The 23454-nt window shown below is 35.8% G+C and overlaps 1 protein-coding gene across 1 annotated transcript in view; it reads left to right on the forward strand.

Annotated features, from left to right (window-relative positions):
- Positions 1 to 22520, forward strand: part of vamp2 (vesicle-associated membrane protein 2) — an 84968-nt gene extending 62448 nt beyond the window's left edge. Inside the window, exons 2-5 of the mRNA XM_039747113.1 lie at positions 4884 to 5001; positions 5498 to 5656; positions 16975 to 17026; positions 19078 to 22520. Of these exons, the coding sequence (XP_039603047.1) occupies positions 4884 to 5001; positions 5498 to 5656; positions 16975 to 17026; positions 19078 to 19094 (346 nt within the window). The 3' untranslated portion in view covers positions 19095 to 22520. The remainder of the gene's footprint in view (positions 1 to 4883; positions 5002 to 5497; positions 5657 to 16974; positions 17027 to 19077) is intronic.
- Positions 22521 to 23454: the final 934 nt, after the last annotated feature.

A 23454-nucleotide genomic window follows, 5' to 3' on the forward strand; every position in this document is an offset into this window, starting at 1 on the left:
AGTTGATGCTAGGATCCCTGGTTGTCTGCCTTTTATGCCATCGGTGCTGGAAGGGGCAGGCTTTTCTTAGAGGTGCAGGGCACAGTTAGGTGTCTCTTTCAGTGGTCGTTCAGTGCAGTTGGTCTCTGCACTTCTTCTCATCCCGCGATGGAACTGCTTACCTTGTCAGAGCCAGGAAGGTGGTCCCAAGGCACACATGCTTGGCAGTAGTCATATGTTGTGTTTGGTGTAGAACTCCTTACCTCTGAGGGTCAATTTTGTAACATTGTCCTGTAACGTGTTTTTCAAAACAGACCCCCAGAATGATGACTTTGTAAGTTGCTTTGAATAAGTGTCTGCTAAATAAGTATTGTTTTGTTTAACAAGAAATACTAAAGCTACCACTTCTGTAAAGGAGTGATGAACATTCTGTTTTTATAGGAACTAATTTATTAATGCATAAATAACCTATTTTATATTATCTATGACCCTTGATTAATTTAATACATACATTAAAAATAAATGAAATACATCATCTCCTTTTTGGAAAAAAAAAATGTTTTACATCTAAAGTAACAGCTTGTTATTGATCACAGGGGGCCATATGTTGTTAAACTGAAGAGCCATTTAATGCAGCCTATCAGTATTGCCTTCTGTTTGTAAATTGAACCTTCTTGTACAATGGGGTACTGTAGCCATTTTACTTAACCATTTACTTAACCATTTTCTGTAGTCTTTTCAATTTGAGAACTATTTATTGATTTGGAATTGAGACGGATTGTGCACTCAGGCGGAGTGTGTTGGCTTTGAGGCTAGGGATCTGCACTGGTAATCAGAAGGTTGCTGGTTCAAATCCTGTAAATGCCAATAGGGACTCTGCTTTGTTGGACCCTTGAGCAAGGCCCTTAACCTGCAATTGCTGAGCGCTTTGAGTAGTGAGAAAAGCGTTATATAAATTCAAAAAATTATTATAGTTTTTCCTTTTTTTAAATAATAAAAATGCATTGTTCTTTTTCTTAATACTGTTTAAGCAGACTCTGATAAGGAGGATGTTTTGAGGAAATGGTTTGGGAAGTAGATTAGTGGCTTAAACTGATCTCGTATAAAGACCCTGAAACCCATTTTGTTATATTCTGTCAGAACAGTTTTAGTGTATATAATTTATATTTATATTTTAGAACCAAAGTCACTTGATGTGTCAACACTGTACCAAAAAATAGCATTAACTTTGAAAGAATTTGAACAATGTGTGTGATCTAGTGCTCAAGGAGTTACCAGCTCAACGATAAAGGCTTCCATTTATCATCAGCTCTTTTTTCCGTAACACAAATCATTTTATAGCATGGAGTACCTTTTGTAATTGTTGTTCACAATGTATTTTAAGTGGAGAAAGTAATTCTAGAGGTAGGGAGACTGATAATTGTTTCTAAGTACAGTACTTCTAACACTAAACTAATGAATTCTTCACCATCTACAATATGTAGGCAGCAAGCTTCTTAAACTCGGTCTTAGAGGGCACAGTGGAAGTAAATTGTTATTGCAGCAATTCATTTAATGAGATGTTAATTTTTGCCTTATTTTAAACTTGTAGAATGGCATGGTGGCACAGTGGAAAGTACTGTCCACATCCACATCCTCAAGGACATACTGGTTAGAATAACTGGCAATTACAAATTGTCCCAGAGTGTGTGTGTCTGTGTGATTAGGGTCATTGAAAGACTGATGCTGCCCAGGGCTGTTTAAAGCTTTGTGCAAAGTGTTCCTGGGGTAGGCTCCAGTCCCCTACAATTTTAAATTGGATTTAGTGAGTTTGAGATTGTTAAGCTGTATTATGTCTGCATTAAACTTACTGTTCAACTCATCATTTTGTCTTAACAGTTTTTGTGCTTAGAATGTATATTTCTTATATCTCTAAAATATATTTCATTTCAGAAATTAAGAAATGCAATACATTTAGTTATCCTGAGTTTTATTTGTTAACAAAACAGCATTGTTTATTTAAAATACATCTTTACAGTTCTTTCTACTTTTTTAACTGATACATAGATGATACTTAATAAAGCTCACATTGTAAAAAGAGGCTCAAGTACAAATTAATTCTCTGAGGGTTTATATTATAACCTAACTATTGAAAAAGTATAATTTTGCTATCAATTTGATCTTTGTTAGGCAATACATGGTCCATTCTCTGAGGAGTCATCCAGGTAATACCCTTAAATACATGCCTAGACCACTGCAACAGACTCTCTTCAATAGCAGTTCTGCTAACAGGAAGTCCTGTACAAATGATGTCCTAATTTCAGCCTGTTTTCACAATGTCATTGTTTTGGGCACTTTCAATAGATCAAGACCATAGTTGAGGATGGAGATATAGACTAACTGGCAACAAGAGTGTTTTACTTCACCATGGTTCTCTCACAATATATGCAATCCTCCTGTCAACAACAACATTTATTTATATAGCACAATTTCATAGAAACAGTAGCTCAAAGTGCTTTACATAATAAAGAATAGAAAAATAAAAGACACAATAAGAAAACAAAATAAATCAACATTAATTAACATCGAATAAGAGTAAGGTTCTTTGGTCAGGGGGGACAGAAAAAACAAAAAAACTCAAGACGGCTGGAGAAAAAATAAAATCTGTAGGGATTCCAGACCATGAGACTGCCCAGTCCCCTCTGGGCATTCTACCTAACATAAATGAAATAGTCCTCTTTGGATTTAGGGTTCTCACGGAAGGGCTTGATGAAGATGGTCACGTAGAGTTCTGCCTTTTAATCCATCCATCATTGTTGGAGCATCATGAAGCTTTGAGTAGGTGGAGGTGGCGCAGGCCACCACCACCAAGAAACCGGAAAAAGAAACAGAAAAGAGAGTAGGGGTCAGTACGGATTTTAGAGCCACCATGAATAGTTATTATGATGAATTGAACATACAGAGTATCAGGATTAAGTTAAATTGAAGTTATAGAAAGGCCATGTTAAAGTAATATTTTTCAGCAGTGTCAAGGGATTCATTGGTCAGTTTCATTACAACCATAACTCATGACCAAGATCCAGAGGTCGTTGAACTTCTACTTAACATGCAGAAAGCAAGCCACTCTTTTTTTCTGGCAAGGAACCTTGCCCTTGCATTTTGAGAGGACAGTTCCCACCTTAACCACATCACTCTAAGCTGTGAACTTATCCAGTGTGACCGAGGTGACAGGCTAAAGTTGCCAAAATCACCTGCAAACAGCAAAGATTCAATGCTTACACCTCAAACGGGATACTCTTCAAACAATGGTTATATCTTGATGTACTGTAACTGAAAATCACAAACTGGTAAATCTCTACATTATTAAGCATGTGCTCTGGTAGGGCAACCAAAATGTCAGCTATATTCACTTATAAATTTCTTTGAGTGTGTGTGTGTGTGTGTGCGCCTCCAATTGTATGTATATGTACCATATATTTTAACTAAATAATGCATCCCAAAAACAGTTTGTACAAAAATTCTGCAAATAAGCCTGGTCTCATGAAAAAATGGAGCAGACTGCCCAAAATCACTTTCTAAAGCAGTTATTGCTAACAATAGGTCAAGACTGTTTTGGTGATGAGTGCTGGAAAAAAATGGACCACAAAACAATAGGCTTGGAGGTTGTAAAAAGTCAAACGGGATACAATTTGTTTGAAGAAGAGAGGTCTTTTTTTTTGGAAGTTATTGTTGTACATAGGTATTGTTTAAGGGCAGAAACCATTTCTTTCGAAATGTTCTATCTTTGCTAGTCTGCAGTCTCCCAGGAGCTCTAAACAACACAATGAAAAAGTTATAATTTTAAGCCATGAAACTCAAGATTTTCTACTGATATATACACACAGACACGATGCTAAAAATCTACTTTTTTCAATATTTTGAACTTCGTGGAATCAGAATCTGAACTTAATTTAATAGAGAATTTTTGACCAATTCACCAGATTTCCATTTATATGAAAGTAAAATGTGAAAAAACGAAGGGCCTTGAATGTTTCTGAAGGCACAGCCTTCTACCACAATTGCATTAGCTGGATATGTTGTAGCAAGCTAATACTAATAATAATCTTTTTTTGAGTAATTTGTCATCTTGACAATTTGTATTTATGAAAACAACTGTGTGTAAACATCCCACAATTGCTTTATGTTCAATGGATGGTAAAAATTTTAAAAGTGAAAAGAGAATGGGAATGAAAGTTTTATATGGCAGATCGGTACTAAATCTGCATGCTGTTTTGTAGGAACAGAGAAAGCAAGATGACAAATAATACAAAAAGGTTAGTTATAGCCATGAATAATTGGCTGCACCATTGCCAGTAAAGGGCCCAGTGTCAATTCTTAATTATTGTTGGCCTGTAGTGGGGTTGGATGACTGGCTGCATTGCATAGTTAAATGTTGGGTCAAGAATGTTGTTTTTTGTTGTAGGTTACCATTTCGATGGGTAAGAATGTACTTAATATAATAAAATATATTGTGTGTGTATATATGTATGTGACATACATACAGTATGTGTACAGATTGCATGGTATTTTCATGTTCAATATTGTGTAAAGTATAAAGTTTTTCTTTTTTTGGGTTACATTTTGTTCTGCATTTTATTTATATTTGAGGAACTGGTATTTGTCAAAGTAACATTTTTGCCTTGTGCTCACAGCTGCTGATATAGGCTCTGGCCCCCACAGCTCTGAAGCTAATTAGGAGAGATTCAGAATGTTACATTATGTTGTGCTATGTTTTTAATAGTATAAATTGTGCCACATTTAGAAATGAAGATGTCTATTGCAATGAAAACATGGTGTCACTAAAACCTTTTATGGACCTAGTTAAATTTAGTTTTGTAGCTTTGCAGGTTAAGATGTATCACTATCCATTTTCCTTGTTTTGTTAGGTCTGCCCCAGCCGCCGCCCCAGCAGCAGGAGAAGGGGGAGCCCCAGCAGCACCCACTCCGCCTCCTAATCTGACAAGCAACCGCCGGCTGCAGCAGACACAAGCCCAAGTAGATGAAGTAAGTAATGATTGTTGAGGACATCCTTTAGGCTGTTTGCTTACCACATACACTGAAGCTGTGAAGGACTTGAGGAATCAAAACGTGAAAGTGTGTGAGGCCTTCTTGGACCTTTGCAAGGAAAAAAATGCATGTGATAAGCAAGATAATGAGGTTGCCATTAGTTGAAAATACTTCTCTATGTGATTAAAGTAAATCATATGGTAGCAGAGGCTGCACATCAGAGAGAATAGACACAGAGAGCTACCCATCATTGACATATACAAAATATTTGTTCATGATGTTAAAACAGAAATACATAGTAAGTCTGCAATCTAGGGAGGATGTATTAAAACACAGAGTAATAATTTAGAAGTTGAAAAAACCAAGATGTGGGTGGGGTCAGTGATGTGATAACAACTCAAATCTTGAGTTACATCAGCAGACAGTAGCCTCCACATTTAAGTAACATTATTGATAAACTTAAATTTTTATCTCCTCTGCATTTCTTCCTCAGGTGGTGGACATTATGCGCGTCAATGTTGATAAAGTCCTCGAAAGGGATCAGAAGCTGTCAGAACTGGATGATCGTGCAGATGCGCTCCAGGCTGGAGCATCCCAGTTTGAAACCAGTGCCGCCAAGCTTAAACGCAAATACTGGTGGAAGAATCTCAAGGTAAATCTTTTTGCTAAAATGGAGATGGTTATAGTATATGCTAATCTGTGGTGTTCAGAAGGCCATTCCCTTTGGTATAAAAACACACACATTGTTAAAGTGAAATGAACTGCAATGACTCATTAAGAACTGTCTTGTACTTGTTTTATAAGTTGTGACTACTGAGTTTCTGATTTTGTATTCCTTCATAGCCCGCATATATAATGTATAGTTTTATCAGTTCAGTGACTACACATTAAAAAGTATGATTAGGCATTTATCATTCAGCATAAAAGGTATGTGAAAATGATCAAACAAGCAATCTTCAGGGGCTGGGCACAATAAAAACTGGAGCCCTACCAACAATAAAGTTTTTAAGGAAATGTGTATATATGCAAAACAACAAAACGTTCTGCATCCATCCGTGACCAGGCATAATGTCATCCACCATCCACAAGAAGGCAGGAATGTCCAAAAGCAACAAGAACCACAAGGGCTAGCATATCGAGTGACTAGAGGTTCACATGTGCATATCATCATTCAAACAGATGGACTTTCCAGTGTACTATTGTGACCTCTGCCCTATAATAATAATTAAAAATGTTATTTATAATGTGCTTTTCTAAAATCCAAGGCAATACAAAGCATAAAAACAAATAGTCAAAGTAACATAACAAAATGAAAAACTGTATATAACAAAAATTATAAATAACAACAAAGCAGGATAATAGAAAAAATACTTGGATAAAATCCAAGTAAAAGAAAAACAAATCTTAAAAGTTGTTAAAATCTTTAGAGCGCTATATTGAGTAAATGCGTTTTCTCAAAGCAATCAAGAGTCAGTGTGTTTCTGGTGGCTACTAGAAGGGCATTCCATAGCAAGGAAGTACTACAGGTAAAAGCTCTCTTCCCTCATTGATCTACATTTCCAGTGATTAAAGGTGTGAAAAAAAAAACTTTCAGCAGCTGTTTTTTAAAGAAATGGCTAGAGTCTTTCAAATTTCCTTCTTTCATCTTTATAATATTGCAAGTTTTTAATGTGTGCCTCAACTGACTGTCAAAGATAACTTCAAGGTTACAGGTTTTAGTGGTAGGTGATAACCACATACTGTCAACAGATTCTAAAGAAATTAATTTTATTTATAAAAGAAGGAATACCAATTAAAATAACCTCAGTCTTTGAGCAGTTTATTTGGAGAAAATTGTGTTGCATTTGTAACTTTTATTTTTCTAGAGACAGCTGGTAGGGAAAGTACTACATTTAAGTTTTACACCAGTATAGATTTGAGTGTCATTTGTATAACAATGATATATCAAGCCATATTTCCTTATGATTTGCCCTAGTCGTAACATACAGATGCTAAACAGAGTAGGCCCCAGAACGGAACCCTGGGAAACACCACGGTGTTCAGGGGCAAAGCGAGATTTACTATAATATTACCCATGAGGACAAACTGAGAACAGATAAATACGACTTAAAACAATCAAGCACTGTAGATAGTCTGACCAACTTTTCTCTGTGCTCAATTAAAAGGACATGGCGGACCATGTCAAAGGCAGCACTGAGATCAGGCAGTACTAGGATATTAAATGCCCCTGAAACAGCTGAAATAAGGAGGTTGTACATATCCCTGACTAGGGCAATTTCAGTGCTGTATCCAGTTGTAAAGCCAAAATGAAATGGGTCCATAAATTATGAAGTGACAAATGATTGTTTAATTGAGCAGAGGCAATACGTTTAAGTATTTTAGCAAGAAATCATTAGAGATTGGGCTATAGCTGGATATATCACCCAGTGCTTGGTGACCGGTATGATAGCAGCAGCTTTTAACTGTGTGGGAACCAGTCCTGAGGTGGGAAAGGTATTGTGTGACAATCAGCCATAAATGGATGATAGACAGTTTTTTTAAGGATGAGTTTGGGTCAAGAAAGCAGGTGGTAGCCCTCATTTTTAACACAAAATTAAAAGCATATTTCGTATTTATAGTAATAAAACCTAAGAAATCAATAGTAGGCAGACTGATGGGATAAATCTCATTTGGATCAAAATAAGAGGCACTGGACAAAGAAGCAATAACACACTATTTTATTAATAGAATAGTTAAACAAATTAATTACACTGTGCAATAAAACAATAATAATGGGCTATTAATCATTTAATACAATTAATAAATTGCTTAAACCAACTGTTAATAACCTGGAACAGTTTAATAATTTGTTGTTTAAACATTTGTCTGTGAACAGTAAGACCCGATTCTTTAAAATAGCCATTCAAGTTGAATTCCTGTAGCTTTAAATGCATGTAACTTAGTTGTGTACCATGGAGAACATTTAATAAAAGAGGCAAACTGATCCAAAATTGTTGCAGATACAGAATTATACTGATGCAAAGAGTTGATATCTGGAAGATTGACAACAAAATTAGTGAAGACACTATTATCAATATTCTAAATATTTTTGTAATGTGAAACATTTTTGTAAGGACTAAGGCAATGAGATATTTGAATCCTATGTAATGAATTTGTGATCAGAAATACTCAATTCAGTACCCACAAGACTGTCTTCATCAATGCCAGAAGTGCACACCAACCCCAAAATATGACCCTTCTTGTGTGTAGAAAGTTTACCCTGTGCGAGGTGGAAACATTCAAAGACCTCAAACAAATTCACTACATTCCTCTGCAAAATTCACTTGGTTTGTCAACATGATTACTAAGAGCACCATACAAGAGCACAACAGAAAAAATGGGACAGAGAAAACCAGTAAATTCAGTAAAGAATATAGGGATTGGGCTTGGTGGGGTGATAGACCATTCCAAGTAAGAGTGGAAAAGCACAAATCATTTTAAGCACAAGACAGGGATGCAACACTAGGAACAAATATTTCACGTATGGATAAGTTAGATCTGTAGTAACAGCAATGCTACCACCATTTCCAGAAGGGTGAGGTTTATCCAATAAATTTGTAACCTGGGGGGAGAACATACACTCACCAACCACTTTATTAGATATACCTGTTCAACTTCTTGTTAACAGAAATATCTAGTTAGCCAATCACATGGCAGCAACCCAATGCATTTAGGCATGTAGACATTATCACAGCAACTTGCTGAAGTTCAAACTGAGAATCAGAATGGGGAAGAACAGTGATTTAAGTGATTTTTGAATATGGCATGGTTGTTGGTGCAATTTGGGCTGGTCTGAGTATTTCAGAAACTGCTAATCTAGTGGGATTTTCATGCACAACCATCTCTATAGTTTACAGAGAACGGTCAGAAAAAGGGAAAATATCCATTGAGTGGTAGATCCAGGTAAAAATGCTTTGTTGATCAGAGGTGAATGGCCAGACTGGTTTAAGCTGATGGAAAGGCAACAGTAAATGAAATAACCACTCGTTCCAACTGAAGTATGCAGAAAAGCATCTCTGAAAGCATAACATGTTGAACCTTGAAGTAGATGAGCTAGAGTAGCAAGAGGCCACACCAGGTGCCACTCCTATTATCTAAGAACAGTCAACTGAGGCTATAATTCACGTGGGCTCATCAAAATTGGACAATAGAAGATGGGAAAAACATTGCCTTGCCTAATGAGTCTTGATTTCTGAAGCAACATACAAATGGTAGGGTCAGAATTTGGCACCAACAACATGAAAGCATGGATCCATCCTGTTTTGTATCAACTGTTCAGGCTAGTGGTGGTATAATTGTGTGGGAGATTTTTTCTTGGCAAACTTTGCGCCCCTTAGCCCTAGTTGAACAATGCTTAAAAGCCACAGCCTACCATGTCCATCCCTTTATGACCGTAGTGTACCCATCTTCTGATCGCTACTTCAAGCAGCATAACGTGCCATGTGAAATCTTAAACTGGTTTCTTGAAAATGACAATGAGTTACTTATACTGATACTTCTGATTTTTTTTTTTTTTTTGGCGGGTGAGGGAATTGCAATGGCAGATAAACACTATACATTTCCAGAGAAGCCTGGCAGAGCAATTAATGTAGTGAGGACGATGAACAATGCCTAATGCCACACAGAAATAATATGTTCTAGAGCAGGAGTGCCCAGACTTTTTCGGCTTACGAGCTACTTTTAAAATGACCAGATCGAAATGATCTACCTACATTAAAAATGCTATATATATATATATATATATATATATATATATATATATATATATATATATATATATATATATAGCCAGTCATGAACTGGGCCCTTCGTCGCACAGCATTATGATTTTTTTATATGGGAAACAAAATTACAAAAGAAAACCCTTGGACATTGATTCGAAAGGAACGGCCTACTCGGAATCACTGTCTGAATAGTAATTATGTGGTGGTGTAGGAGCATTTCTGCTTCTGTCCATTCACAGACCGTCTCGTTTTCACAACTCTATCGTTTCCTCTCACGATGTCTTCTCAACCTTTCTCCAATCTCGCAGGTTGCTTTGTGGCAATCCAAAGAGTAAGGCAATATACACGGAGCAATGGTTATAAAAGGGGGACACATAGGTATCCAGGCTCTTTAAAGCATTAATAGGGATCACTTCACTGACATGTGAGCAAGCCACGGTACAACTGTGAGATGCGCAGCACTCGCCGGCTACAACGTAACAATAATAATTTCCGGAACGTGCTGTTACGTTGTCATTCATTTTACCCAATGTCTTTCTTTCATTTATATGTTACGTAGGCAGGTACCTTTTATCTTCAGCAATCTCATTCTCTAACCAGGCCTCAGGAGCTAACCAGCGTAACACTGTCCACCACCCCTTTCGTTATTCCAGCAAATTGTTGACATCTGTGAGTAACAACAACATACTAAACTGGAAGGTGGTCTACGCATGTGAGGAATTCGTGGACAAACAAAGATCAAGATCTAAATGAAGATCTCTTTAGTTAATTTAAAGCACAGCAATTTGTTTAGTTTGAATGTCTGTTTTGAGGTGTGACAGGAGTACTACAGTCTTCAGTAGTATAAGCCTGGAGGAGATTCTTAATGTAATGCCTATGTTTTAGCTGTCTCTCTACTGCCATCTAGTGCTTCTTCTAATTCATTCACGGACAAACAAAGATCAAGATCCAAATGAAGATTATATATAGAAAGTATTCAGACCACCTTCAATTTTTCACTCATTGTTATATTGCAGCCATTTGCTAAAATCATTTAAATTAATTTTTTTCCTCATTAATGTACACACAGCACCCCATATTGACAGACAAAAACAAGAATTTTTGAAATTGTTGCAGATTTATTAAAAAAGAAAAACTGAAATATCACATGGTCCTAAGTATTCAGACCCTTTGCTCAGTATTTAGTAGAAGCACCCTTCAGCTGCAGGGACAGGATGACTGGTTTCAATCGAGGGAAAAATGAATGCGGCCAACTACAGGGATATCCTGGACAAAAACCTGCTCCAGAGTGCTAAGGACCTCAGACTGGGCCGAAGGTTTACCTTCCAACAAGACAATGACCCTAAGCACACAGCTAAAATAACGAAGGAGTGGCTTCACAACAACTCTGTGACTGTTTTTGAATGGCCCAGCCAGAGCCCTGACTTAAACCCAATTGAGCATCTCTGGAGAGACCTAAAAATGGCTGTCCACCAACGTTTACTATCCAACCTGACAGAACTGGAGAGGATCTGCAAGGAGGAATGGCAGAGGATCCCCAAATCCAGGTGTGAAAAACTTGTTGCATCTTTCCCAAGAAGACTCATGGCTGTATTAGCTCAAAAGGGTGCTTCTACTAAATACAGAGCAAAGGGTCTGAATACTTAGGACCATGTGATATTTCAGTTTTTCTTTTTTAATAAATCTGCAACAATTTCAAAAATTCTTTTTTTTGTCTGTCAATATGGGGTGCTGTGTGTACATTAATGAGGAAAAAAAATTATTTCAATGATTTTAGCAAATGGCTGCAATATAACAAAGAGTGAAAAATTGAAGGGGGTCTGAAAACTCTCTGTACCCACTGTATGTATGTATGTATGTATGCGTATATATATATATATATATATATATATATATATATATATATATATATATATATAATAAATATATATATAATAAATATATATATATAATAAATATATATATAAATAAATAATACTGAGTATACTTTATATGGGGTGCCAAACAGGCAAATATAATGATTTTCGGAATATATAAAGTCACTCCTGAATATATAAAGTCAGTGTCGGAATATATAAAGTCAACTAAAGTTGAGTCTTGAAACCGTCTGTCAAAGTCTGACAGACAACTTTCAATCTGTTCTGTGTGGCGTATGCTGTCATGTTGCGCACACGCCTTCCATTGTGCCTCCAGCTCTGACGCGAGGTTTTGGATGTTCCCCAAATCAAGGCGCTGCAGCTTTGAGGACAGATATTGCATTTTTCATTTGAAAGCATTAACTCAGCTAATTGTATTGACCATGGTTTGTCTTTTCCTTTCAGCTGTAAATTAAGCTCTTTCAACATGTTGGTCAGATCGGGGGAAAAAAAAGCCAAGTCTAGCAGCCATTGATCATTATTAAGTTGCTTGTATTCTGTGTGTTTAATGACAAGGAGAAACTCCTTTTTCTCCGGCCAGGGGTCTCGAAATCTCAGCAGGATTTTCTCCCTAGCCATGTGCCTCAACAAAGGCCTCTTTTATCATCTCTCCATCTCGGAAGGACTTCTTATGCTTAATGATCGAGTGACTTACCCGGAACGATGCTTCGGTGTGTCTGCCTTTGCTTTTGAATTCATTTGAGTGAAAAATGACGGCTGCCCGACTGCAATTTTAGTTCCCTCTTCTTTCTCTTTTTCAGATCGCTTTTCGGAAGGAAGTCAGTTTCGTAGTTTTTATGAACAGTTCGAAAGTGCCTTTCCACATTTTCCTTCTTTGGAATAGCAATGATAGATTGACTGATCAGACAAACGCACTTCGATTGTGATATTCATCTTCCAATTCCACATCCAGCCCATATAACAATTTTTTTTTTTAATCCCTTCTTTATTCGATCTAAATTGGAAGGCTAACTATATCACTTAGATAGTCAGAGTTTTGCAGTAGCTTGTGTGTTTGATTCTGCGTACGGGATGACTAGTATGTTAGAAGAAAAGATATCTCAGACTTGGCCGCCCTGTATGTCAATCAAGTGGCAAATGCCATAGGGAGGATATATGATAGACTAACATTTAAAAACATTTTTTTTAATGCAATGCGATCTACCTGCACTGCACCGGTTGATTGCGATCAATCTATTGGGCACCCCTGTTCTAGAGTTTAAGCGGGCATAAAAATTCAAACCTCAAAGCTATGATATCTAATCATCATGGCAACATTTTGACCACAGAATATGCCTAGAGCAATTACTCAGACAAAACCCTGAACACAGAACTATCCCTTTTGATACAGAAATAAACACATGCTATTACAACCCAAAACAGAAGTGAAAAATAATTTCATATAGATCTCAAAGGAGCAAGGAAAAACACAAAACTGAAAATGCCCAAGCAAGTTTGACTTAGTGCACCAATTGCAATAAGCATTAATGTATTTTAGAAAATGTGTAATATTGTAATTTATTTTCATTTTGCTACAGGTACAAAATAGTGTAAAGGCCAGTGTTCAGTTTTTCAGCATACACTGAGTCACTATATAAATTGATTCAGTTTGTAAAGTTTGTGATTTTGCAAACTGGTCAACACATAAAATGATTTAAACATTTCACAATTGCTGGCTTGAAACTAATGACTTGTTTACAACCCTTGCTGATTATCAGTATTGTCCAGTATTTGCAGCTGCCTGGGAAAAAGTTTGTGATATTCAGCACATTGTATCAAAGTATTTAGCTGATGCAGACTCGGTAAGCTAGAGTCTTCAGATGTAAGCTAGTTGTATATAGCTAATCTGATTGTCTTGACAATAATGAACACCGTGTTATGTGCCATCATAGATGTTTTAGTTTTGCTGGGGCTTCACCCTTGGTCTGTCTGTCTTGTTTCTTTTGTAAATTATTATTTTTTTTTTTTTCTTCACTGAAAAAAAAGTGCTTTCTTGTTCTAGAATCATTTTATAATTTTCATTTGTTTTTTTTTTTTACTACTGCCAGTCTAGTTTGTTTATTTGTTCTTTAATTTAAGTCCAAGGGAGCTGGGCCACCTGTCATTACGTTTGCACATCCTACAGGCCTGTTTCCTAGGTCCTATAAATGGATGAAGCAAGTCCCTTGAAAATAGTTAGCTAGCTCTTCTATGTCTTGGGTTCTGTCGTGTCCAGGTTTTGGGTTTGTACTAGTTACATTTTGGAGATAGATTTGTTTTTTATTCTTTTGATACAATGTTTTTAATTTTCAGTCAGGAAAGTTTTTGTGTTCACTGGACTTGTTGCTTAATTTAATAAACTAAAAACTTATCTTTTTAGAAAGATATTTTATTATTGAAGTATTTTTTTTTGTTTTTTTTTATTACTTTATTTTACTCTGTAGCACTTTGAGATTGTTTATATAAAGTGCAGTATAAATAAAATTTATTATTATTATTATTATTAACTAAAGGATTTTGTTAATTTGGGCCAGGGGTTTGGTGGCTGCTCCACTCTGTAATTTTTAGGCCTCTGGACTATTTGCACTATATAGGCCTTAGTCCTTTTTTATGTTAGCTTGGCCTGAATTACAAAAATAAACATGGTGTTATGAGAAATTCTGCAACTTTCAACAAAATCTGACTTATGGCAGTACCTTTTTGCCTGCTTTCATCCAGTCACTTTGTACATTTAAAAATGGCTTATAATATTTCTGTCTTCCATTTAATATGTATATGTCTAAATGCTGTAAAGCCCACAACCTGAATAAACTATGCTGTGCATACAGAATTCAAATTAATATCTGACAATTCTAGCAACAGGTTAAAGATAACGTATGATTCTGAATAAACATTTTCAAGTCAGATACTGTTTGTTGGCATATGTAATTAAACATATAAATATAAATATAAAATGTGAGTTATAAGAATATCTGCAAAGAGTCCCAAGTTTTCGAAACTTCATTCATTACACGTGAATCTTTTATCAAAATAAAGCTCTCTCAACTCTTATTTGGACTCTCCTCCTTTGGTAAGGCACGAATTGTACTTGTAGAATGCAAATTAAAATATGAGATTTTATAACATCTTTACAAAAAAGTTATATAAAATGTTAATTCCTAAATACTTAGTTTGATAAGAAATTTTAAAAAATGTAACTAGTTTTTATATTAGTGTATAATATCCTGTATTACTCTTCTGCACTTGTAAAATGAGGTTTCCTTTTAACTTAAGTAGGGAATTAAACTAATACAAGGAATCATTATAATAACAATCATTGCACCAGAAAAAGTAACCTGAATTAAACAAAAAATGAGAAAAAATGAACTATCATTTCTACCACATTTATTAATCAAAACAAATGTAACAGGGCTAACATGATGAATAATGACATCAGTAATATCATCTGAAAGTAATCCATAACTAAAGAAAAGTTTTATTGTCACTATTAATATTACTAATTGGAAACATAAAAAGAAGCACAAAACCAAAAATAAAAAGGGCACACAAAAACAAAATCAGCATTACCATCTAAGAATCATTTAATAATTTTAAGGAGCCAAAAAATAACAATAACAGTAGGGTAAATAATAGCAAAAAAACGCCTAAAACCTGTTAAGAAAAAATATGTTTGATTTTTAGTCTTGGGTGAGGATTTTTACTGCTTCTGTAATAGGGACATCAATATCAGAATAACTTAAAATAAATAATCACTGGTGTTTATTATCTAGAATAAAATTCAAAGTCTTATCCATTATGTGTCATTTATATACAAAGCTCTTGTGTTTATTTCTTTTACAGATTAAAATTGAAAAGCAAGACCACAGCTTTATCTCCAAAGTATTCAAATCGTGGCACTATTAAGTAGCCAGCAAGCCCCATTTTTAAACCCTCTATCCTATGTTTACAGATATGTCAAATGACAAGGATTATGTCATTTGAAACTGCATGACATTTTCAAATATGAACTGGTCAAAAGACCAATGATCTTGGTAAATGCCTATAAAAGTATTAAGTGATTAGTAAGACGTGCCTTCCTCCTTGTTTCTTATAAGGCTAGATCTGATGATTGCAACATTTTAGATAAGCATGCATTTCAATGATGAAGTTCTCACCCTTTTATTGGACAAGACACTGGCATCTTGCAGTGATTGACAAATGCTAAATTTATAAACCGTGGAAATGTTCGGAATTAGCATTTATGATGCAAGATATTCCCACCTGATACTGTTTATGTGACTTTCCAAGTTGAGTTTTCAGAAAAGCAAGTGCCACTCTAAATTTGCTGCTTGGCATGTGCCTAACGCAATTCTAGATTACACCTAATGTCTTAATAAAATAAAGCAAACCAAACAAATTAAGTAGGAATCTCTTCTCTTCAGATATAATTTGACTGTTAAATGCCTTTTCTTGTTGATCTAATTATTATGTTTTAACTTATCTAGCAATGTGAGGTGGCAGTTTTAGGTTACAAACCAATTTCTAAATTTTCTAAGTGGCAGGTCTCAGTGGGATGAAAATTCTCATTAACTTCCTATGGCACATCATCATAACAATCCATCTTGAAGAACACATACCAAACTTTTATGACTTGCACATTTGGTCAATTTTAGGCTGTCATAGAAAATAAAAGTGGCATTGCATATATGTAAGTCACATACCATTTGAAACCATACACATTTTATTTCATACACAAATTTTATTTGTGTCCTAACTTTGGGATTTTGTTAAAGAGGTGGAGATAGTTGGTCTTAAAGTGACCTATGAAAACTCTTCTTTTATAATCAATTGGGTAAATCTGAATTGCACTGGAAATGTCAAGTCACAGGACACAAGTTTTTACATGCTCTTCTCTGGTTGTTTTAGTTCACAAAGAGTTTACCTTTAATTGGCATATCTGTGTGAATGCCTTCATATCTCTATTAAATATTTAACTGAACAGATATTACGGAATTACTGGTGGATTTAGTAGTTTTCTTTTTCATGGGAATTTGAGGAACCTAAGTTAACCCTCTCGGATACTGACTCAGGCCAAGTGCAATAGCATTACATATACACACCCAACTCTGGCATCCAAGAGAGTTCTAACAGCATATTTTGGCTTATTAGTGCTCTGTTGCAAGTACATAAGAATACTAATGCTCTAATTGATTTATTAGTGTGTTTATATATATTTCAGACTAGTATTGAAGCAAAAGATATCAGTTTGTTTAATGGTGAATTTTAAACTCTCATCAAATTGTTATGCCTCTTTCTTTTGTCTTCTTTTACAGATGATGATCATCCTTGGAGTGATTTGTGCGATCATTCTCATAATTATCATTGGTAAGTGGGGAGTGAAAGGCAAATTGTTACATGCTGTACACCTCAAACCATTTATATATTTAGGTTTAATATTTTTTAAGCAAAATAACTTGCATATAAGTTATTTTACTTCCATGGGAGACATTTCACTTCCACAAAATTTTTAAATAATGTCTTTCATCCTCCACACTTTCCATTAAGAGTTAAATGAATAAAATAAATAAAATTCCTAAACCGAATGCAACAAATATCACATGATCATACGAGCAATAATCCTTGATATGTGAATGGTGTAACCCTAGGACCCCCAGCCTAACATAAAAATCAAATTAAGAAAAAATGCCATAAACATTTTGGCATGAAAATCTTGCATACTCACCCAGTTATTCAGCAGTCAAATCAGACTTTTTACTTGCCATCAAGTGGTAAATGTTATACAACCTACTGTGTATTGTATACATTTGTGTATATGTATATATAGATGTATTTGTATATATGTATTGTGAAAGACGCCCGGAACACAGACAGAGACGGACTCAAAATGTCCCAAAACACACACTTTTTTATTTACAGATTTTCCTGCACATAGCACAGTGCTCCAGTCAGTCAGTCAGTCATTTTCCAATCAAACAGCCCAAACTCACAGTCCTTTTCTTTCACTTTTTTTTGCTTTTTCCTTTGCTGCCTCCACTCCTCTCCTGAAAGCTTTGTCATCTGCCACCCGACTCTGGCTTTTTGAATGGAGTGAGGCAGCCCCTTTTATAATGCACCTGGATGTGCTCCAGGTGCTGCCTGATGACTTTCCTGCAGCACTTCCTGGTGTGGCGGAAGTGCTGCATGGGCACCCGGAAGCACTCAGAGTGTACCTGCTTCCAATTCCGGCAGCACTTCCTGGTGTGGCAGAACCATCTGAACCATCCAGGCACTGCCTGACTGTGGCCATTGGTCCCCACAGGGTTGAGCTTCCCATCTCCGTGGCTCCCATGCAATCGTGGATGGCTGCCCTAGGGCTGCACAAGGCATGAGGAATACATTTCAAAGTGAGCACAGAGTTTACCTCATGAAACAAATTCACAACCAATAGCAATTTTGAGAAAATATAGGTGACACGCTATTTTACCTTGGTTTTTGTCCAGCAACATTTCTATAAAAATACATGGGTGTATTTTTATTCTTGCAAAAAAATTGCAGGTAATTTCAGCTTTTGTAAGTTAAGACAGTCCCTCAGATTGAAATGATATAAATAGTAAATAATGATGGAAAAGTGCATCACCCCTCTTACAATGAATTAATGTCCAGTGTAGATTATTTTAATGTCTTTATGCATTATCAGTGCAAATAGCACACAAGACTTTAGAAGATGAATTGGTTTTAAAGAAAATTGCTACAGGACAGACACATTTCTATTTCCTTTAACAGACTTGTATTAAAGGATGTATACTTTGAAAGTCACAAGCAAACAAAACATTCTCTGCATAAATGAGATAATAGATGATCATATTTGATGGCTCCCTCATAAGCAAATTCCATGTTCACTTGTCAGGCTTGAATTTCTAGGAGGTGGTTGTGAGCTCTCAACTCACAGACACCACAAGTCACCCAGTCACTGACTTAAAAATGTGTTTCAACTTTCCTAGATATGAAACAGGAGGTTTAATTTAAATTATGGTGGGATGAGCTCAGCTATTGGTGTATTAATATTAACTTAATATGAACTAGTTTTGACTGCTCAGCTGTTGTGTAAAACTTCAGGCAAACAGTAATATTTCCCTTTGACTTCTCAAACTTTGGCTCTGTAATAGAAAATGGGCCTAGCTGTAATGTATTGTCTTCATTTTACACTGGGCAGCTAAGTGTAAAATTTGAAACTGTAAAGTAAAGAAGCCTTATACCCTACTCTTAAGTAAATTATCTATTTTAGCCTCTTGGATTCAATTATTAGGAAAAAAATATGATTTTATTGTTATTTATAAATATGGATGGATGGAAACAAGTATTGCAGTGAATGTCATTTAGCAATTCTATTGAATTAATGTCATTTTTCTTTCTTCTTCTCCTCTTTATATTTCTAGTGTACTTCAGCACCTAAATGTGGCACTGCAGCTTGGTTGAGACAACGGCAGGGAGGGCTTACGGGACCAGTATCACACTGACACCCTTCTCAGCCATATCTTCCAGTCCCCTCCCAATTTCCCTGTACGCATGTGTGTGTGTGCCTGCGTGTGTGTATGCGTGTTTCCTGTAAATAGTCAGGTTTTGTTATTAATATATATATATATATATATATTTTGTTCTTTGTAGAGTTTTATTAGAATGTTTATAAGTGTGTATTAATTTTCAACTACAGATCTACTGCCTATATCCCTAGCTGGGTTCATATTAATCTCTAATTATGCTGTCCTAATCACTGTGTATATCTGTCTTAATGGTATATTTCACCCTTTCTGTTGCAAAGCAAGATTTGTGAGTAAGCAAAGGTTTGACCTCAACTCCAGCAAAGCTACACTTTGAGGATTTCAAATGGATACATTTAAAAACAAAAACGCTCAAAAATGTCTCAATTTCTATATTGTCTGCCAGCTAAACTGCCTCTTATGGCTGTCACTGTCTTTTGCTGATCTAGAAGGCCTCAAGATGGTTTATTGAGATAATGCACCAAGTTAAAATATTTTTTATATTTGCTCACATTTCTTGATTTGCCCCTTTCCTGTCTCTTATCTCTCTCCTTGTCTCTCTTTCTCTTTCTCTCACACACCTAGATGTCTTGGGTTATTGTAATCCTGTTGTAGCAAAGGACCAATGTTTTAACTTTTTTTGCTGATAGAATTCTGTAACATTCCTTAAGAGTGATGTTGTATTTTTTTCTCTCAGAATGATATATAAGATAATGTTCTCCTAAAATTGAAATCAAGTAACACTAAATACAGTGGAGATGTTTTTCTTTGAAGAATATATATCTCAAATTAAGTATAAAAATATAGAAATATGTTCTATGTAATTTTTTCTTGAAATGACTTTTTTTTTAATTCATTGTGCTGTTAGTGAAGTACAGTATATTTCTAAGACAGCAGAGGCAACACATCAAAGTGAGTAAAAGGGAGAATAAAATCCTACAGTAACATTCCAGTCTACAGCTTTATAGAAAAACAATGTGTAATCACTTTAAATTGAGAAAAAATATAAAATAAAAAAATAGGATTTATGGAAGTTTTCCAAATTTAATGTTTGCAAATCACTGCCTGTCCCTGAGGTCTGCCCCCACAGAATTTTTGGAAGTTCTGAATTTCCAAACAGTTACTCTCTCGCTGCCTTTTCCTTTTGACAGGCCCCAACCATTCCATCTGCAAGGATATGTTTGTAGATCAAGAGGGCACCTTGTGTTGCTCTTTGTCTTACCAAGAAAACCTCTGGGAGAGGGGAAAAAAAAAATTGTCACTGCCGTACTGAGCACAGCTTTTGAATCTTTGTGTATCTCACAGGTCCAAATTGTTGAGCTCAACCACCTCCCCCAAGTATACAGACTATAACCATATCTCTGCAAGCCCATGTTGGTGCCCAAGTGCCCTGAAAGTGGCTGCAGGTGAGAGAGGGAAAAACATTTTAGACCCATTTTTTAACATGAGTGGAAAAAATGGAGTTGGGGTTTAACTGCAGGGTTTTATAAGGACCAAAGTTAACAACTGTTTTGTCTTCTGTACAGTTCAGTTGCATTTATTATTATTATTATTATTAAACCCGCAGAATGTATGTGATGTGAACCATATTCCAAATTCTGAAAAACAATTACACAAACTAAATCTACAGTTTTATAAACGTTATATTACAGCCTTTATCACAGATGGTAATGTATATGTTGGATGTGTTTAGTGGCGCACGTGTTTTCGTGTTGTGTGTGCATGTATGTGTGTGTTTATATAATAATGTATCTGAAATGACATTTGTCCTTTTTGCCTCTATTATAACTTGTGTCCTATCCAAATCTTGTGCACTTTGTTTTTCTGAAAAGCTGTGGACCACTGCATGGTTAAGTTAACTTAATAAAACATGACTGGGGCCAACCAAAACAACACAGAGATGAAGCAGGCAACAGTTGAGCCTATAGAAATCATGAAAGGAAGCCAAATTTAATGATGAAGAAAGCTACTAAATACATTGATAGCACAATTCTTTGAGGTTATAAATATAACAGTGGTGCAGAAACAACTGTATCAATCTGTAGAATTTAAAGTCAAGTTTTAAATTGAGAAAAAATGGGATGGGGACATATTTTAGAAGCACTCTTTTTGTTCTTATTTTTAGGGAAGGTGGAATCTGAGAGTCAGCTTGCCAAGCGTAATGACCTATGTTTCTTCAGGGACATCTGATGAATTTGGACTTTTTTTGGTCATACCCCCTCTGCTTCCTGACCCTAGTTATTGGAGGGAAAACTGGGCCATGGAAGTGCAGTTGGGAGAAACTGTAAAATTATAGATTTAAACTAGAAAAGTTCAAATTGATCAGTTTATATTAACTGGATGTGACAAGTCCATGGTGGTCTACTAATGAAAAGGATTTAGAATCATGTCTGATAAAATGGACACAAAAAGCATTTTTTGTGTGTATCTGTGTGCGTATGCGTGGGGGTGGGGGCATTTGGTTATCCATAATTCTCATCTTAATTGGAGGGATCTAGTTGAGGATTCTGGATTACAAATTGTTTTTTTTTGTGTTTTTTTTTTTTTCTTTTTTCCTACTTGGGTTCTGATGTCAAAAAAAAAACAAAGAGTTAATAATGTAAAGATACGATTCTGGTATTGACGATTGTCCCAGTAGTCCCAAATTAGAAACCGTATTTGTAAAAACTATGTGTGTGCGTGTGTGTGTGTGCGTGTGTGTGTGTGTGTGTGTGTATTTAACTAAAAGTGAGCAGGCAAAACAATTCAGAACATTAACAGAATATTAAAACTAACTGCCACTGGCTAGTTTTGCAGAAGAGAAATGTGAATGTTATCCTTTGGCCAAGGGCAGATTTGCTAGAACTGAAACAAGGTGTACAGGAATAAAAAATGTAACTTGAATTGTTAAGAGCCAGTGTGTTAGTGGCAATGAAGGCAAATGTCTGAAGTACAGTCTGTTTCATGAAACGGAGCACCCTATTCAATTGAGAATTAAATGTATTGCTCGTTTATAGATTGTACAATGCTCTTGGAATAAGAGCACACATAGACATGTGGTTTACTCACTGATTCACCACAGTTTGTTTTTGCAATGGGGGAAAAGTAGTATAGTGTAGCATTTGCCAGGGAAATCATTGGCACATATCTATTCTGCAAAGCTCCTGTCAAAGCTGCATTGTCATACTTGCATTGTATTGTGGGTAATTTATTAAGCGTCTGCTGCCAACGCTGCTGGTGCATATGGCAAAACTTTTTGACAGTTTGTACAAGTCATTTGTTCTGATGGATTAAACAAACATATTGGAAAAAGAAATTGCAATCCATTAAGGTGGAATAAAGATTGCAAGATGAGTCCCAAAGAAACATGAACTGCGTGTGTTATTTTAAGTTTCATATATGTGAGGTAAAACTGTAACATGATCCTTGTCTGTAGGTAAGAAAACTCTTTAATTCATTAAATGGGAACACATTCATTAGGAGCTATGACAACACATTTTCTATTGTTAGTTTTGAGTGAATTGTAAGGATGGAGTAGTCTTAAGTGTCCCTGAGTGCCAGGAAAGCATCTGCCATCTATGCTGGACTGATTATTGTGGCCAAAAATGTGACTTGTGCCACCATGCTTCTCTGAGATAAAATTTAACAGAATGAATTCTGTGCAGACGAGAAGCATGAATTCACTAAGGCCTAACCCAAACAAATTAGATAGCAGGTGCTTACCTCTCTTGAACAATTACTTCAGGGTTTCATTAACCTTCAGTCAGGGAGCCTGAAGTATGGATAAGGCACTTAGATCACAGAGGAAAATATCTAAGTTTAGATGGCTGTTTTTGCTCTTCAGTCATCTATTTCACAGAGTCATAAACTGAGTACACCTGCCTTTTAAGAGTATAAAGTGAAATGTATCATACTTCTTGAGCTCGATTGTTTGTGCTAGTTTAATGCAGAAGGTATACAAGATTTGAAAAAAATGACATTTTCTTGGAAAATGTCAGATTATCTCCAGCTGCACAAGATTAGGACTCTGTGAACATTTAAGGGCAATGAATGGACATGCTGTTTCTTACCAGTGTGGGCTGACAGTTGATGTGGAACACTAGTAGTATCCTTAAACCTTTCTCTTGGGGTACAGTCCAGCTTCTCCATTTCTTTAACAGCTGACTGAAATAATTAGACTTTCTTTCCCCCTCTTTTTGCCTTGCTTCAATATCTGGGTCATCTTGAAAGTTTCTGGTTGTTTGTTATATATGTGCTTCTGGTTTTACTGGGTCACTGGTCACTACAAGGAGGTCT

Source organism: Polypterus senegalus, chromosome 3 (assembly GCF_016835505.1).
Source record: "Polypterus senegalus isolate Bchr_013 chromosome 3, ASM1683550v1, whole genome shotgun sequence".
NCBI classification, from domain to species: Eukaryota; Metazoa; Chordata; class Cladistia; order Polypteriformes; family Polypteridae; genus Polypterus; species Polypterus senegalus.